This window comes from Botryllus schlosseri, chromosome 2 (assembly GCF_051294905.1).
Source record: "Botryllus schlosseri isolate E-star chromosome 2, Bs_hap1, whole genome shotgun sequence".
Lineage (NCBI taxonomy): Eukaryota > Metazoa > Chordata > Ascidiacea > Stolidobranchia > Styelidae > Botryllus > Botryllus schlosseri.
In genome coordinates this window covers 3,677,811-3,694,842 of record NC_137237.1, presented here as the reverse complement: position 1 = coordinate 3,694,842, position 17,032 = coordinate 3,677,811, and the positions used below count along the sequence as shown (strand labels likewise).

General features: G+C 41.4%; 1 protein-coding gene across 1 annotated transcript; it reads right to left on the bottom strand.

Annotated features, from left to right (window-relative positions):
* Positions 1-8,137: 8,137 nt before the first annotated feature.
* LOC145459655 (uncharacterized) lies at positions 8,138-15,104 on the bottom strand. Its single transcript, XM_080338228.1, has 9 exons — positions 15,050-15,104; positions 14,153-14,370; positions 13,645-13,812; positions 12,974-13,126; positions 11,033-11,191; positions 10,803-10,967; positions 10,534-10,701; positions 8,525-8,705; positions 8,138-8,460 (listed from the first exon to the last, which is right to left on the bottom strand). The coding sequence occupies exons 1-8, from the start codon at positions 15,102-15,104 to the stop codon at positions 8,529-8,531; spliced, it is 1,263 nt and encodes a 420-aa protein (XP_080194354.1). The 3' UTR covers positions 8,138-8,460; positions 8,525-8,528.
* Between the last annotated feature and the right edge of the window lie 1,928 nt (positions 15,105-17,032).

The following is a 17,032-nucleotide window of genomic DNA, read 5'->3' as shown; positions in this document are numbered from 1 at the left end:
AACTGTTGAAGAGGTTGACAACGTATGGAATATGACAAGAATATCTATAAGGCAAGCGCTGAACATTGTGTTGATGCATTGTTTCAGGCATTCTTCTTCAACTAAATTGCAGTCCACCATAAAATAAGATAGCTCGGTATTTTACAGATGATTTGAAGTTGAGATAAGTATTACTGACACTATATACCTTTGAATAATATCTTATGGCTGAAAACTAGCTGGGAATATCAATATTTGTTCACAAATTGCAACCCAACGGCGCTTCTTCAATGTAAGATCCAAAACCAGCGGATGTCAATGGTGCAACCAATACATGATTCCCATGAGCATGATAGACAGGTTGTGCAGAGTGAAATCGTTATGCATGTGGTCTTTATGGGACTGCATTTAAGTACAATTTTGAAATCATGGCTATTTTATTGCAATATATCATCTCTACACGGCCGTTTTCAACTGATAACGTCACAGAAGCTATAAACCGGTGACGTGGTCCACATTACATATCCAGTAGTAAGGAGAATCGCCCCGTGGATCTTTGGGGGGTTTTCGGGGATAGAAGATCACGACGAAGATGACCAAAATAGCTCATTAAAGTGTTTTTATGTACTAAACCTTCATTTGGGTCACAAGCATCGAAGTTTCCTGACAATTTTTCAAATCTGAACAACCCTACTATACAATACATACGACGTTCGAGATCCTCAACATCAATGGAGCTTGCACTCATTTGCACTATGAGAATTGTGTCGATGCATCTAAGAATATTTCTATGCTGTAGCAGCACGTGAACTTGACACACTGCAGATGTGCTGTGGATGTAGAATAAAGACAACGATGTAGCCTAACCTGCCGGTAATATTGGTAAAATGTGGGGCTTTATTGTTCCAAGAAATTTGATTTTGGTCACGTTTTCGATCCTATATAATTTGTATGTATAATGTATATTGTATATCCACCTAGGTGCCGTTCTTCCAGGCTGAAGCAAATACGAATGAGATGCATGTCGCAGTCACTAACGATGCCGTATATGCCAGAGGATACTTGATTACTTGGGTGCAAGGATCGTTTTGTATCGCATGTCGTTGTTAGATCAAGCTGCTAACCGATGTGGTGGGCTTAGGACGTAAATGTGCCTGCTATATAATTAAATTACTGTTATAATAATAGATAACTTCAGATACTTTGCGTTATCCAAGGCAGCAGCATCGATCGATGCGACATCAAATGCGGCGCCATTGATCGACGAAAAAATGCCCATGTCAAGCCTGCGAATTGACCAATAGGCATGATATATTTGTGGTTGATGCAGGGAACAATGTGCGATTCAGCGAACAATCTTGATGACACAGACAAGTCCCAATCATTCAGTATAATTCGACATTTGAATGCAGTGCAAATACTTATCGCCGTGCAAAGTGCATCCGATCTCTCGTGCCCCTGGGTGTTTTCTGTGAAAAGCATGTACCGGACACATTGCATTCATGCAACTACTTGTATATGAATTGTGAATGATTGTAATCATATCTTCAATTGCTACAGATTTTGTGAAATTGGTAACGGAATAAACAAACTTTTTGTAGCAAAATATGACGGCTTCTTTATGTAAAAAACGAAGGAGGGGCAGGGAGTCAGATTATCTACGTTTCCATCGCTAATGGGCTTGGGCGATGGAGATGCGAAGAAACTGCAAGGCTATCGAGTCTGCACCACGGTTTTATCTTTCACGCAATCCCATTGCGTTGATCGCCTGGCGTGGAAGCCGTGTGGACACCAGTTTTAATGTAAAGACGTTTGTCTGACCGAGCAATAAGATGTACGCAGTACGCTCATACATTACTCTATCAAATATATATCTAGATTCTAGAAAGTTCAAGGAACGTATGTTTCGGTGTTAGTTTACAACGCACCGTCCCAGAGTACTTTTTCAATAGTCAGTGGGAATTAAATTCATTTCTACAGCGAACAGAGAAGGTAACACGTGTAAAGCCGTGCAAATTTTGAACCCATCCCTAAACTACTCAATAAAGTGGTAATGTAACTTATGTACGTGCGATAATATAGTGGAAGTCGTCTATACAAACCTTGCCACCAGCAAGTTCGTATTGTAAATGAAGAAGATCTAGTTGACTATTGTCAAATTGGATGCAAAGGGCGGATTTTGATCCAACTGGATGTGCCAAAATCACGAACTGGCCATGAACTCGTGGCCGGCCACGATGAATTCTCATGGCCGGCCATGAAATTCACTGTGGCCGGCCACGAGACAACGCATTTTCATGGCCGGCCACGAGAAATTCGTGGCCGGCCACAAAAAAATCTGTGGCCAGTAAGTGGCCACGGGAAAGCTGAGACATCTACTGAGAAAACGGGTCCTAAATGCTCTCGTGGATGCACTTGTCCGAATAACTGTAATGATTCGGCACATAGATGCATGACGACAGCCACAGTCATGAGTACTACCCCAAAAGGTTCAAACAAAGCAGCTATTGCCGGTCAACCGGATACACGCCCGGTCATGTCCGGCAAGGAGTCTGGGGATTTTAAGATGCACGTCTCCCCAGAAACGGGCCCCGGCGGCGACCGAATCCGCCGGCGTGACGGTAGGCGTGGGCACACGCCGAGATCAGAGGTCAGATTGAATAGGTTGGGATTCCCCACTGACAACGAAGAACCTCACCCTCTCTCCACCAACACCAAAACCCCGTTCATCACGAGATAACTGGCCCAATTACTATGTAGCCTAACCTTACAACAAGACACCAGTCCCAGCGTGAAGACGGAACTCGAAAGTATCTGTGCACAATCGGTAGCACTGGCGAAAATGTCATGCAAACCTCCTAACTTTTGACTAGCCTAGAAAATATCGCTATTCCTGAAGGAGTCTTGACAGCCGTTTATGATGCATTTGCTTCCGAACTTGATGACCTGCGGGGCCACCTCAGCGCCCCCCAATCCATGAAATATCAATGCGACATCGAACGTAAGGACCCAGCATCGACTAAGCCTTTCGTTTCTGGCCCTTATACCCTGACGTGGGAGGGTCAGGCGAAGGACTAAAAAAGGAATAGATACTACCTGATGAATGAAAGCAAGACTACAAGACAAGGCGTACCGCACTCGAAAGTAACAAGACGGATGTGAGAGGCAAACCCCCTTTCCAAGAAGTGTACTCGATCGCTTACTACAGTCGGATGTGGGTAACTCCAGAGGCGAAAGCCTATGATCCATGCACTACAACGCTGAAAAACCTACTAGGATGGCGGATGGAAACGACGCTGGTGTAAGTTAGACAATCGCAACCGATGGTTGAAAAAGAGGGGCGGTATAAAACTGTTAAACGAACTGATGTGTCTCGTGGGAAGCAACAATTGCCAACTAGCGCGCGTAACCGACCCGAGGGAACGACGAAAATCAGTGGTGAGGTGTCCACAACAACGCGAGTGCATCCGGTTACCACTGCAGACGCTCTGCAGGACTCCAGAGATGATGACGGAAGCGACATCGGAACGAACTACCAAAACCCGGACCACAACCGTGAGGTAAGTACCGAAACAACTGTTTTGTATTCAACAGGAGACGACAAAGACGACTCGTCCCCGAGGAGTGTCGAACTAATGAATACTACCTTGGAGTCAACGATGGCTGACGCATCACCACTGCCTGGGCAGAAAAACCAAGGGTTGGGAACACCCGCTCTTGAGTATTCACGACTATCAAGAACCACCATGGGGAAGACAACCACAGATTTCGTTGACTACAACTATACTCGATTGCTGCACGAACTGGTGACGGAGGAAGGTGGATATAAGGTAAGAGGATTGTCCTGGCTCGATAGGATGATTATGGAAGGTGCAAAACTGATACCCATCATGGAACCAGTGGTTGTAATGTTGGTGGTAACAGGGTTGATAGCTCTGGTGATTGTGATATGGAAGGGTTATATAAAATGTCGTAGACGTAGAACCTTAAGTCGTCTAAGGAACACGAGGAGACGAAACGGAACAAGTCAATGGATGGCGATAAGAGTAATACGGAACTCAACGGAGAATGACAGAATCTGAAGGTAAGAATTGGTGTTTAAAATTTGGATGTAAATACAGGATTTTCATAGTTTGTTATAGGGAAGAAATGAAGTGTGACGTTATAATTTTGGTAAATCGTTAAGTAAAATTGTGATAGATATAATGCGTACAAAACAATTCCTTTGGCGCAAAGTTTTTGATAAGTATCAAGTGAAGTATTTTACGTAATGGGCGTAAACGGAAAAAACTGAAACCTCTTAACTAGAAATATGCTGAGTCATGGTAAGATAGCTATGTTGCGAAATATAAATGAATGGCAGTGCATCGTTTATAATAGGTATCAAGTGAAGTATTTTACGTAATGGGCGTAAACGGAAAAAACTGAAACCTCTGAACTAGAAATCAGCTGAGTCATGAAATTTCAATTCGAGAGAATTATGAAAGAAAAAGATTGACGTGTAAAAATACTTAGTCAGTAAAGTGATCACCATGAACGGGTATTGTTGGTGTATAGTTCACTAGTTCCGGATTTAGGATTCAGCGGAGCGCATTAATATTTGGAGTCTGTTTAAAATCAATGGAAATCAATGTACATAATGTAAGAGTCGCATGAATTGATAGTATCACTGGATGGAATATTCCGACATCGCAACTTCAGTTGGTTCAGTACGTGACATACAATGTACGTACATTGTACAGCATGCATAATATGAACTCCACTCCTCTGTGGTACCCTATTCACCAATGAATTGTTTGAAGCTGGCCCAGAATGATTATACTATTCCCCTCAATAGTGGAACTAAAATCTCAATCACACAGTGTATGCGGGAATCCGATCATTGTGTTTCGCGAAGCGAATGGAGCAGCGGACGATCATAAAATACTCAAAAGTTTTAGCATATGATCTACCAGAACCGTAACTGCCGAACCCAAACCTAGCTAGAAGGAGCCCAAGATTATTTAGTTGATCGTTAGTTGGAAGATATTCATTCAACTTGAAAATTTTCGTCGCGCTTCGCGCGACTTCATGCCCCGACATGGTCATATTTTAATTTCATCAGTAAATAATAAGAAAAATGCGCATATTCAAGAGAAATAGGCATATCGGCGCCGTCGATTACCACGCATTGACACAGGATTATGACTTTAAGATTAGAGGTGGGCCACAGCACATTTTCAACCCGGAAAATGGGCCACAGCCAAGAAAGGGCTGAGAACCCCTGGCTTAGGGTTATACGTCCTCCTTTTTCAGGTTTTTGAAAATGTCCTCCGAGGACGCCTAAATGTCCTCCTTTTTGACAATTCGTCCTCCTTTCCAGCTTTTCCAGCTAAGATAACGGATAGATTCTAGTAAAAATGGACATAAATGACGCTAAATAGGAAATTCGTGATTAGATCGAAAGCGACGACCATTTTTATTAGTTGTGGAAACCCGAGGTTTCCAGAATGTTCTATATTTGCCGGTTAGAATATTGTTGCGCGTGGTATGGCTGGAGACCGCGTGTTGAGTGGAGAGTTGGCTGAGAGCGTGGCTGAAGATGGATGCGAGTGAGTATGTCTCTGTATTTGGTAGCGTGAAGTATTAGTAGTTTGGGGCAGCAGCGTGAAGTAGTGGTGGTCTTAGGCAGATAGGGCGTGAAGTAGTAGGTAGTTGGTCTTGTATTTTCGGGCTTGAGTTGGATGTACCGGTCGAATCTCTGCGCGGATGGTTGGCTGGGGCACGGCCTAGTCACTGACGGTGCTGCGCGAGCACCTAGGGAGTGATGTTGCCCCGCTGGTAGTTCGTACTCGCTTGTAGATGCAAGACTGCTGCTGGGCTAGGTTTAGGCTGATAGGTGTGTGTGCGTGAGGCTTGTGTGGAGTTTTGTTACAGTTTGCTGTGCAGTGTGTATCGTATAGGAGTTATAGATCGTTTGGGTTCCGTAATATGTGTCCGTGAGCATCGTTATTGTGAGTTTATCATGAGTTTCTTGTGTCGTATTAATATAATCTTATAACTGCATAGACTTGTGGTGTTGTCGATTGTGCCGTGATTGTAAGTGCATTTTGAGCAGGCGGCAGTTGCAAAGAGACGAGGTCCCGAGCCCAGTAACACACCCGCGATCCCCGTTATTGCTGCCGGTATACGCCGTAACGGGGTCGCTACAAATTTTGGCGAGCACGCCAGGACCTTGTTTATCTTTGTGATTGCCGCTGCTGTGCATGTGTATATTATGTCGACTATCGAGTGCCGGTATATCGTGTGAGAGACGAAGCAATTTGAACGAACGTTTGGAAAAGCAATTTTGTTATTGTGTCTGCTGTGGCCGAGTGTTCAGTGTATTCGTTTATGACGTGACAAATGGGAACGATTGCTCGTACTGGTTTGGCTATTACGAAGTACGAAGTGGAGCGGAGGCCGATTATACTGAGTGGATTGGCTGTGAAGAATTGAAACCAGCGTTTGGAGTACTTGTGCGTGATTTGAAGATGCGACTGAGCCTCGGGGTTATGTGCTGGCGGAGTGCAGCATAGGGGCGGATGGCTGAGGATAACTGGACAATTGATGTTGATTGCGGAAGTTTCAATAAATGTATATGCTGGATTGCTGGACGAGCGGAGTATCGGGTCGTAGCTGATAGCCCTGGCGTGGGCCGTGTCGAAGCGCAGGGTTGGCTCAGGAACTGATGAAGTGACAAGTTCGTCAGTGTGTGTCAGCGGCGGAGAATCGGGCGTCTCCTTCCGGGAACCGTCATAAGTTGATGGTGGATCCGCGTTCAACCTAGGGCAGCTTGGACGGTGGCCATGGCAAGCTGCGGGATGCAGTCCGAACTAGTGCGGCGGACTTTGATGTCGGGGAGCAGTCTGTGAGGCCAAACATACTCATGTTATTGGAAGCTGTTTGTGGACTTGAGCGTACTGTTTTGGAATTGGGATATTAGTGATTTCGATTTTGTTTGAGAAAATCTCAATCAAAATAGGCCGGGGTAGTGTGGAAACCCGAGGTTTCCAGAATGTTCTATATTTGCCGGTTAGAATATTGTTGCGCGTGGTATGGCTGGAGACCGCGTGTTGAGTGGAGAGTTGGCTGAGAGCGTGGCTGAAGATGGATGCGAGTGAGTATGTCTCTGTATTTGGTAGCGTGAAGTATTAGTAGTTTGGGGCAGCAGCGTGAAGTAGTGGTGGTCTTAGGCAGATAGGGCGTGAAGTAGTAGGTAGTTGGTCTTGTATTTTCGGGCTTGAGTTGGATGTACCGGTCGAATCTCTGCGCGGATGGTTGGCTGGGGCACGGCCTAGTCACTGACGGTGCTGCGCGAGCACCTAGGGAGTGATGTTGCCCCGCTGGTAGTTCGTACTCGCTTGTAGATGCAAGACTGCTGCTGGGCTAGGTTTAGGCTGATAGGTGTGTGTGCGTGAGGCTTGTGTGGAGTTTTGTTACAGTTTGCTGTGCAGTGTGTATCGTATAGGAGTTATAGATCGTTTGGGTTCCGTAATATGTGTCCGTGAGCATCGTTATTGTGAGTTTATCATGAGTTTCTTGTGTCGTATTAATATAATCTTATAACTGCATAGACTTGTGGTGTTGTCGATTGTGCCGTGATTGTAAGTGCATTTTGAGCAGGCGGCAGTTGCAAAGAGACGAGGTCCCGAGCCCAGTAACACACCCGCGATCCCCGTTATTGCTGCCGGTATACGCCGTAACGGGGTCGCTACATAGTCAACACCACTAGATTTAAGTAAAAAGCGTGTAAACCTGGAGTCAACCCACTATATTTTTCAGTAAAAATAGCGAAATCGACCGATTTCAGTTTTGTTCAACTAACTTTTCTGATTTGGTAAAAGTGTCATATTTTCCGGATTCCAAAATATGGTAAACCTAATATAGCATGAATAAATAACCAGCTACAATGCATGTTCAACCAGCAAATGCCACCTCATTTTGTCGCTTGTCCTTCATATTATCTTATTTTACTTGCATTCAGTGTGCATGCCTCCTCTTTACATCGCCTAGGCTCAGGTGGGTGTCTGATTTCAAAGACTACCCGCTGTCGTTTCGACACATTCCTGTCATTTCATTGTCTCGCAATCTTGTGGTGTATTGATCTGATAAAATTGTTAAGAAACTGAACTGAACTGCAATGTGGAGTGGCAGTGAGCCTCAGCAGTGGCAAAACCGACCATTATGTGTCTATCTTCTGTAACGTAGATGGAGTAGAGAGTAACTATGAACTCATACAGAATCTCTCGCTCCAGCATAGTTCCAAGAAGTTGGCAGCCATCCTCGTCTGACAGTCAATAGACAGAGATCAACCAGCACAGAGCGTGTTGCATATGTACTGAACAACAATGTGTAGGCGGCCTACAGTAAATAAAATTGAGGTATATCTATACCAATTGAGCAAAATATGATACATAATCGGCAATTATTTCCGTTGAAACATCTGGATCAGGCCGGCCTCTAAAAAATGAAATTATAGATAGATACCTATAGACGGTATATACACAAGCATTTATTAACTCACCCTCTCATGTTGATTCGACTCGAAGACTTGTTTTCAGCGATGCTGTATCCTTTTCACTCAGATGTGGTAAGACTAGCTTCAGTTGGCTGCACACGTTGGACTCCATAAATACTTTGAGTGAGTTGACATATTTCGAGTCGATTCTTCTTCTCTCGCTGTCGCTGAGATTGATCGATCTTACCTATGGCAAAATATACATCTAGAACAGGGGTGGGCAAACTTTTGGACTCGCGGGCCCCGTTCAACATCTAAATCCTTTCGCGGGCCGCACTATAATAAATTGAGATTATTAGTCAAAAGGCAATATTGGTATTTAATCATATAGCAGTGGTTCTTAAACTTTATTAGACAGCCCTCCCTTTATGATAGTGAAAAATTCCGTGCCCCCTTTATCGTGATTTCACAAAATATCCAAGAGAGAAATCAGAATGCTAGCAATCCCAATGGATAGTTTGATGGCATTAAAGGTTATGGCTGTAGACGACAGAATCATAAAATATGAAATATGGATAATAGACAGAGCAGTAACCATGAACTGGAGGCAAATCGCGCGGAGCGCTAAAATTTTTCAGCTTACTGCGGCTTCGCGCCTCCTTTCAGATGCTTCCACGCCTCCAGTCTGAGAACCACTGTCATATAGTGACCGAAGAAATATGGAGATAATATATAAGTGGGTCGTCCTAGTAACCAGTTTGTAAAAACTCGTGGGCCGCGCATTCAACATCTAAATCCATTCGCTTCCGCACTAGGCCCTATATAAAATTGGGATTATAAACCAAAACGCAATATTGGTATTTGATTATATAGTGAGGATGTAGAAATTATATATATATTTATTCCAAACGAACCAACCATTGATTTGAGGATATGGTAGGGTTACCATATTTAGGAAATGCGAAAAGAAGACACTTTTTCAAAATTTTCAGACATGCAAAACCGGACTAAAATCCTGAAAAAATGGTAAATTTCACCCATCTTGTGGTCGGTTGACTAAATAAAAAAGAAGGTCAACTTTCCAGCTCAACTACCGAAATACAGTTTTTCTTCCACATTTTCCGTTGGTTGAGTAAAAAAAGAGGTCAACTTTCCGGCTCAGCTCCCGAAATACCCGTCGGAGCGTTACTTCATTGCTGATTCATGGTATTTCAGTCGAATTTGGCCCTGTATTTAACCAAAATTCTCAAAAAAAAGGACAAAATCTCAAAAAATAGGACATTTGGGCGTCCTCCGAGGACACTTTCAAAAAAGTCAAAAAAGAGGACGTATGGTAAATGGTAACTCTAGGATATGGTACACGCGTCAGAAACATTGGCGAGATTTCATAAGCTGCTGGTCAACCTCAATATAACCAATTTTCAAAACTAGGGATGAAAGTCGGTTGTCCCGATTCTTAGAACAGGATGGAGATTTAAATCTGTGAGCAGTAATCTATTAATAGATTTGCTGATTCTAGGACACACATTGCTGACAGCGTCATAACCATGTTAGCTTCAAATATGATATATATCGATTTTATACATATAAATACTTCTGCACATACAGAAAACGAATCTACATACCACACGCGCGAATCGATTTTTCCAAGTACAGCAATAAAAGTAATAAACTTGCTGGAGTCGCCAATGTAATATTACACTCATGATCCGAAACTCATTCCTATTTTGACTTTCTGTACTGTCAATTGAAACCTTTTAAAATGCGTGGGCATTTGAAGTCGGGCTATCGCACCAGCAATGAAATAAAAATTATACTAGTCAGTATATAACTTATAATTGGTGAAATATAATGAAAAAAAGTTTAATCGAGTCTCTGCAGAAATTAGATTTTTACTGCGCATTTTTCCAATATTGTAAATACGATTCCTGAGCCTTTCGCAGGCCGCACAAAACGGTGTCGAGGGCCGCATGCGGCCCGCTGGCCGTAGTTTGCCCACCCCTGATCTAGAATATGATGCAACTTCTCGAAACTTGAGATACACTTTGACAATTAGCTATTTGTCGTGTTCTTACTCTGATGTCACGTGCACTCATCGATTCACCCAGTCTTTGAACTTGCGTTGACGTCATCCTGCAATCGCTCAGGTCAAGTTCATCCAATCGAGAGACACGTATTAGCTCAGCTATCTTTTCAGGACACGAAGCGATGCCGGTGTTATTACTCAAATCGAGGCTTTGCAACTAAATATATTACGGCAGTATTGAATATTAACGCAGCTAATAGTGACACCGATTCACTGCGACCATATATTTATCGCAGTCACATCTACTATATAAATCACCTGATGAGACTCAATGCCATTCGTGAAAGAGCTCAACGACTCTTCCGTTAAGTCGCACGATGAGAGTCGGACATGCTCAGAACCAAAACGTCTTATAAGGCGCCCAACTTCTTCTAATCCTTCCGACTCCAAAGTTTCGTTATAACTCAGATCCAGCTTTTCGATCTAGATAATATTTTACGTGATACCTTGAAATTGCAAAAGGGTTTCAATGATATCCTACGTCCTACCTTCATACCGTTCGAATTTTCGAAGCGACTCAGTTCATGAGCTGAAATGTCGCATCCTTCCATGATCAGAGTGACTTCTCCTTGTTGGCATAGTAGGCCAGGTAACATTGACATCGACTCCCCATCAACAGGATTGTAGCTGATGTCAAGATATTTGAGCTAATGGAAAATATCAGTCAAAGTTGAGTTGCATAACATAGAACTTTTTGGCAAATTTCATGGAAATATGATACATGTACGACCAAGTGCTAGCCAGCCGAAAAAAAGGGCGAGTTGGACATTTCCCCACAATTTAGGAAGTTAGCTTCATATTAGAACGATTCAGGACATTTCAATCACTCCATTTCGCGTGCAAATTCATACGCGACCTCGGCGACCTATTTTCACAAATCAAAATCTCCGAATATGTTCCATAATGACACCGATTTCAGATGATTCATCAGACCCTTCTCATTTTTTGTTATCTTCAGCGTGCAACACATCTTGTGGCTGCCCAGGTTCAAATCCCACCGTAGCAGGTTAATCTGGGCTCGTCTTTTCCGTGTCGCAGTTCTTACGGCGACAAAAAGCCCAGTAAAACACCCGATGAAGAACGTATTCAAAAAAAGAAAAAAGAGAATGAAAAGAGCAAGAAAGAGACTCTTAAATAGGACCGCCGACTACAGATTAACAGCAAAAAGACTGTGACATCGGATGCTAGGCCGACGTGGATGCCAGATTTAAGAGACCGCGAACTGGTCGTTTCGGCCTCCTCCTCCTCTGGAGTCTGTTCGCATTCAGTTATGCATGAATTAATTCTGTTTGTCGTCGTCAGTCTTGACCGAGTGTTACATCGCAATCGCATAGCTCGCCGTAGTTCAGGGGTTTCAAGTTAAAAATGGGAGAGGTTTCGACCGCCGAGACCACCTCTGGTCATATCATCTCATTTCACTTGCAAAATATCTGCCATGTACATTGTCAAGGTACAGTTGTGAATTCGCGTAGATCGTATGATACCAGTTGGTCGCATGCGTAGATTATATTTGTCTGGTATTGATTCGAACGTATATTTCAACGCAACACTCCTTCACGATTGCTCTATAATTTCTCATAAGACTTACGATAAAGGGAGACTACTTCGATAAGCTGTCACTAATCTCAAGAATTCATGAAGCTAGTATCAGTTTTTCTTTCAACATATAACAATAATCGATATGTCATTCTATTGTTTTAGGATATTTTCTAAAATTTGTTACCGATGGTTTCTATACTTTGCCCCTATCACACATCTAGCTTTAAGGATCACCCGTTTTGCTATTGCCATTTCGCATAAACATTTCAGCGAATGCCTGTGCCTGTGTTATGGTTAATCATTAAGTTTCTAATAATGTTTAACATTCAATGAAGACGAGTCTTCCCTCCCAACTTCGTAACGTATAAGTTATATTCAATTCAATTCAATTTATTGCTACAATTTTCATCATACACCACAAGACTGCGATACAATGAAAGAGAGGTAGGTGTCGAAACGACTTGGAGTATAGTCTTCGAAATCAGACACCCACCTGGTCTAGGCGATGGAAATAAGGAGGCATGCACAGTGCACACTGAATGAAAAGTAAAAAGGAGATAATATAAAAGGACAAGTGACAAAAATGGTGTCATGTGTCGGAAGGCGTGATCGATATGTCAAGTCGTGGTCCGGTAAACTATAAAGGATTAACTGAGACACGGGAAATATTGAGAAAGTTTAAGCATCAATTACATCTAACGACAGATTCGATGTATAAGCGGGCAGCACTTTAGTGAAATCATGTTAACGCGATATCAGGTATGCTACTGTATTACATATCATTGTGGCTTCGTGTATCGTTGTTGTGTGTTCTGCGCAGAAAAAAAAGGTTATGGTGTATGTTTATAACATATTAAAAATTTGCGCAAATCTTATATATGGTCTCTCACCTTACTGCCCTGTCCCTTCATATTTTTAAAATCTTCCAATCGCACACGGCAGTTCACCAATGACAATTCACAGATTTCTTTGGCAAGAATTTCCCCAAGCTTCTTATAATCGTTGTCTACTCGATAACTGAGATCCAGCTTTTCCAGTTTCCCCTAATATGGAGCGGTACATCATTCCAACATTTCGCTGTTGTTGGGGGTACATAAATATGTATAATATAGACAGGGCTGTAACTGCCGCACCCAAACCCCCCAATTCGGCGGCGGGGGGGGGGGGGGGGGGGGGGGGGGGGGCGAGATCGAAGGGGCCCCAAAATTAATTCGTAAATTAACAGCAATATATGCAATTCGAATTTCATTGACCGAATTCAACCAAGACTTGGATTGGACGAGACGACGATAGTTCGATGTTAACCGAGAACGAGAACAGCGTCTTTTTGATAACACACGACTCAGACTGGGACAGGGTATGGGGGGGGGGGGGGGGGCGAAGCTCCCCATAAGTTTGGTTTACCTCCCTATGGAGGGGCCAAGACCAGCATTTTTGGGGGGCTCACGAAGTGATTTTACTATCATGCATATATGTTGCTTAACACGTCTTGCACATATTACATAACGTGCTATTTTCCGAGATGTGACTCATATAACTGAATAGCTTATGCTATCAATACCTTATATTCATCAATGCAGTTGCTCAGTATTTCCATACACGTCTCCGACCCATCACATTCTTCGATATTCAATTCCGTTGTACCACACATCTCCATAAACTTGCAAATGCTCGGGAAAAGTGTATCGATATCCTTGTGGGCGGTAACGCTAAGCTTCTTGATCTTGATCTGCGGACACTTCTCGAGTTATTATTATTATTTCCGCGAAACCAGTCTAACATCATTGCTATATTTTGAACGATTAAAGTTCACGATTGAAGGGCGTAGAATATATATGTATAGGCCTATTTTAATGCCAAGTATCAGTTACATATTCGACTTCTAGACAACGTGTTGTTGAAATACTTTCACAAAACACGATATGATTTCTACTTGAAGGACGGAAGATAGTTAATTATAGTTTGCACCATCACCATCGCGGCGCTTTGATGATGGAGATGCAAAGAAACAGCCAACATTGTCAACTAAGCACCATCACTGTTATACAACCACATATAGCGAGAACAACCTTCGCGTTAAGACTTTTGACTTTATCCAGCAGCTTCTCCAGTAGAAATTCATTCAGACCGCAGTTGCGAAATTCCAATTCTTCTTGTACGTTATCCTCCGACAAAGCATTTGCAATATCGTCCACATCTTTTTCAGTGATTGTACGATGAGCAACTCCAAAGCAATCAATCAGGTTGGGGCCATCATTTTCCAGTATCACTTGTGAAATTTCAGGGTCTTGAGAAAATAGTTCACGTTAAATTATTCCATTGTCAGTAATTTGATCGCTGTAATAATTATTCTGGATTTTAGTACTTCCTGGTCTAGAAATTGCTAGCCTTCTACACATTATTACTTCTATCTGTTTCAATAGGAACCGACTGCGGCACCTGTGCAATAATCTACCAAGATGTTCTACGTAATACAGTGGAGATATGAACGGGGTTGCATTTAAAACAAAAATCAATTTAAAACAGACATGTTTAAAAAATGGCCCTTGTTTAAAATATATTTTTTATTGTTTTTTTGTTTTTGTTTTTAAAGCCATGACGTCACGAATATTCAATTGTGACATCATAGTGGATTGGCATTGATAATTGAAAATATAGGGTTAATATAGCTCCTTTGAGCAAATATATGTACGTAGCCTACTTTTGCTGTTGAATCGACTATTTTGAGGGTTTCAACCATTTTATATCGATATGCGTCGGCTCTATCGGGTGGTAATTGTCCGCAGGCTCATACAACATGTTTTTGGAAAGCAATTTAACAATTATGATACAATTTTACAACTTGAAAAACAATTTTTTTAAAGGTCATGACGTCACGAATATTCAATTCTGACGTCATTCTGGATTGACATTGACAATTGAAAATATAGGGTAAATATAACTCCTTTGACGAAATATCTACGTACCATAGCTGTTGAACCGACTAATTTGAGTGTTCCAATCATCCCATACGTCGACCATATCCGATGGTAATTTTCCGTATAGGCTCATATACAACATGTTTTTTGGAAAATATTCACACAATTATGGCATGATTTTACAAACACAATTTTTTTAGGGCCTTTGTGTAAAATACTGTTTAAAACATGTTTTAAACAAAGGGTTTTAAGCAACCATTTGTTTTAAATGCAACCCAATATAAGCTTGTCAGAACCTTTATCCTTTATCTCGTAAACTTCATTGAGGGGCTCCCGATCGGGATCTGAATGAAATCCATCGTCAGCAACTATGTCATCATTTTTTGTATATCTTTGAACAAGGGAATTACTCATAGTAGTCATCAGAATTTCTTGTTTCGTTTCCGACACCTATAAATATAAAGAGCATATTTGTGATCAGATATTGCTCGAAGACTCCAGTCCGACGTTGAAAATAACGGGGATCATATAGTACAGGAGCTCCCAGCCTAGGGGTCGCAACCCCAATGGAGTCGACTTATCTGAGGTCGCGGAGACGAAAATTGAATAACAATGACTATTACAAGAATGCCAATTAAGCAGATTTTATCGACGGTTCATTTCGGGTAATTTTACTTTATTTTTCAAAATAGACTGACAAAAAAGAACGGTAGATCGGTCGGATTAATTGATGGAGGTTAAAGAGTTCGTAATTGCATATTGCTATTACTGGTTAAAATATCGGAATAAATAACGAGGCAGACGATCAGATTACACTGGTGAACACATATTTATAGGCAAACAAAGTAAGAGTGGCTTTTTGGTTCTGAAGGACACTGATTCCAAATATCACCTTAGTTTATGAAATTGGCTCTTGTTTCGGAGATAACCCATGGAGCTATTTTTGACTAAAATCTCATATTTTCGCTGTATGGACTGATGAAAAAACAGCTCAATCGTTTTATAGAGTTCAGAAATTCAATATATTTGTTATTTTTATACACTGACGACTGTTTTGAAACAAAATACAACAACATCATTATAATTAGGGGTATTATATTTATCCGAGTTGGAGACTTTCACGGATATCAGGTACGTAAATGAGCTCCAATTATGTATGAACAACGTATCTACCTGAATAATCAATCAAAATTGAATTCATTGAATCAGTTTTATGTCAAACACCTATTGTAAATTATAAATAATCAGTAGCACTATAATATTATTAAATAATAATTAATTATTAAAAAAATTTCTTGTATGATTTTCGCTTATAAGCAATTTAGTGTAGTCTTTCGAAAGGTTTCAGCAATAGTCTGCCATAATATGTTCATCTTATCGGTCCTAATATCTTTATTTTGTTGTTTTGATGTCTTGGTGGAACCTTACCCATTTCTTTTCACTCTATATTCATCAAAATGATCAGGAAATATATCAAGATGACTGAACAGGAGGTGAACTCTATTGCTCATGTTTGCTCTAAGTTTTTCATATGCAGATACCAATTTTCAGAGCAACTGTTTGTAGTTGGAGCTTTGTGAACTTTCACAACGTTTATTTTCTACACCCTTTATTGAATTCCATGCACTGTGCTCTTTTGTTGGTATAAAATTAGAATCTTTCATTAGTATTCGAATATCTGAGGTCTATCATAGATACTAGCTTTACGCTTCTCGTTTGATAGCGATACCAGGTATACCAAGATTGTTGGCTCAACAGGAATTCCTTTATTTAGGCTACTAGTGAAAAGAGATGCGACGCATATGAGTATTGTAGTTAAATTCTCCAAGGACAAATTTGATAGCGTTAAACTCCTCTTTCACTTGGTAGAATGAACAACTGGCACAGGAAAAATACATTGCCGTTGTGCAAAAGTACAATTTTTAGGTTTGACAAACTGCATTTTTAACAAATAAAGATCTCAAATCAGGTCATGTTCATATTGATTGAATAACGGAAGACGACATGAGAGTTATTTATATAGTCAATTAT

Excerpts from the sequence above, each read along its gene's own strand:
- LOC145459655 (XM_080338228.1), bottom strand. The coding sequence starts at position 15,104 with ATGGTCGACGTATGGGATGATTGGAACACTCAAATTAGTCGGTTCAAC. Across the intron at positions 14,371-15,049 it reads TAGTCGGTTCAACAGCTATG|ACCCTGAAATTTCACAAGTG; the intron begins GTACGTAGATAT and ends TATTTTCTCAAG. Across the intron at positions 10,702-10,802 it reads ATGGCATTGAGTCTCATCAG|TTGCAAAGCCTCGATTTGAG; the intron begins GTGATTTATATA and ends TAATATATTTAG.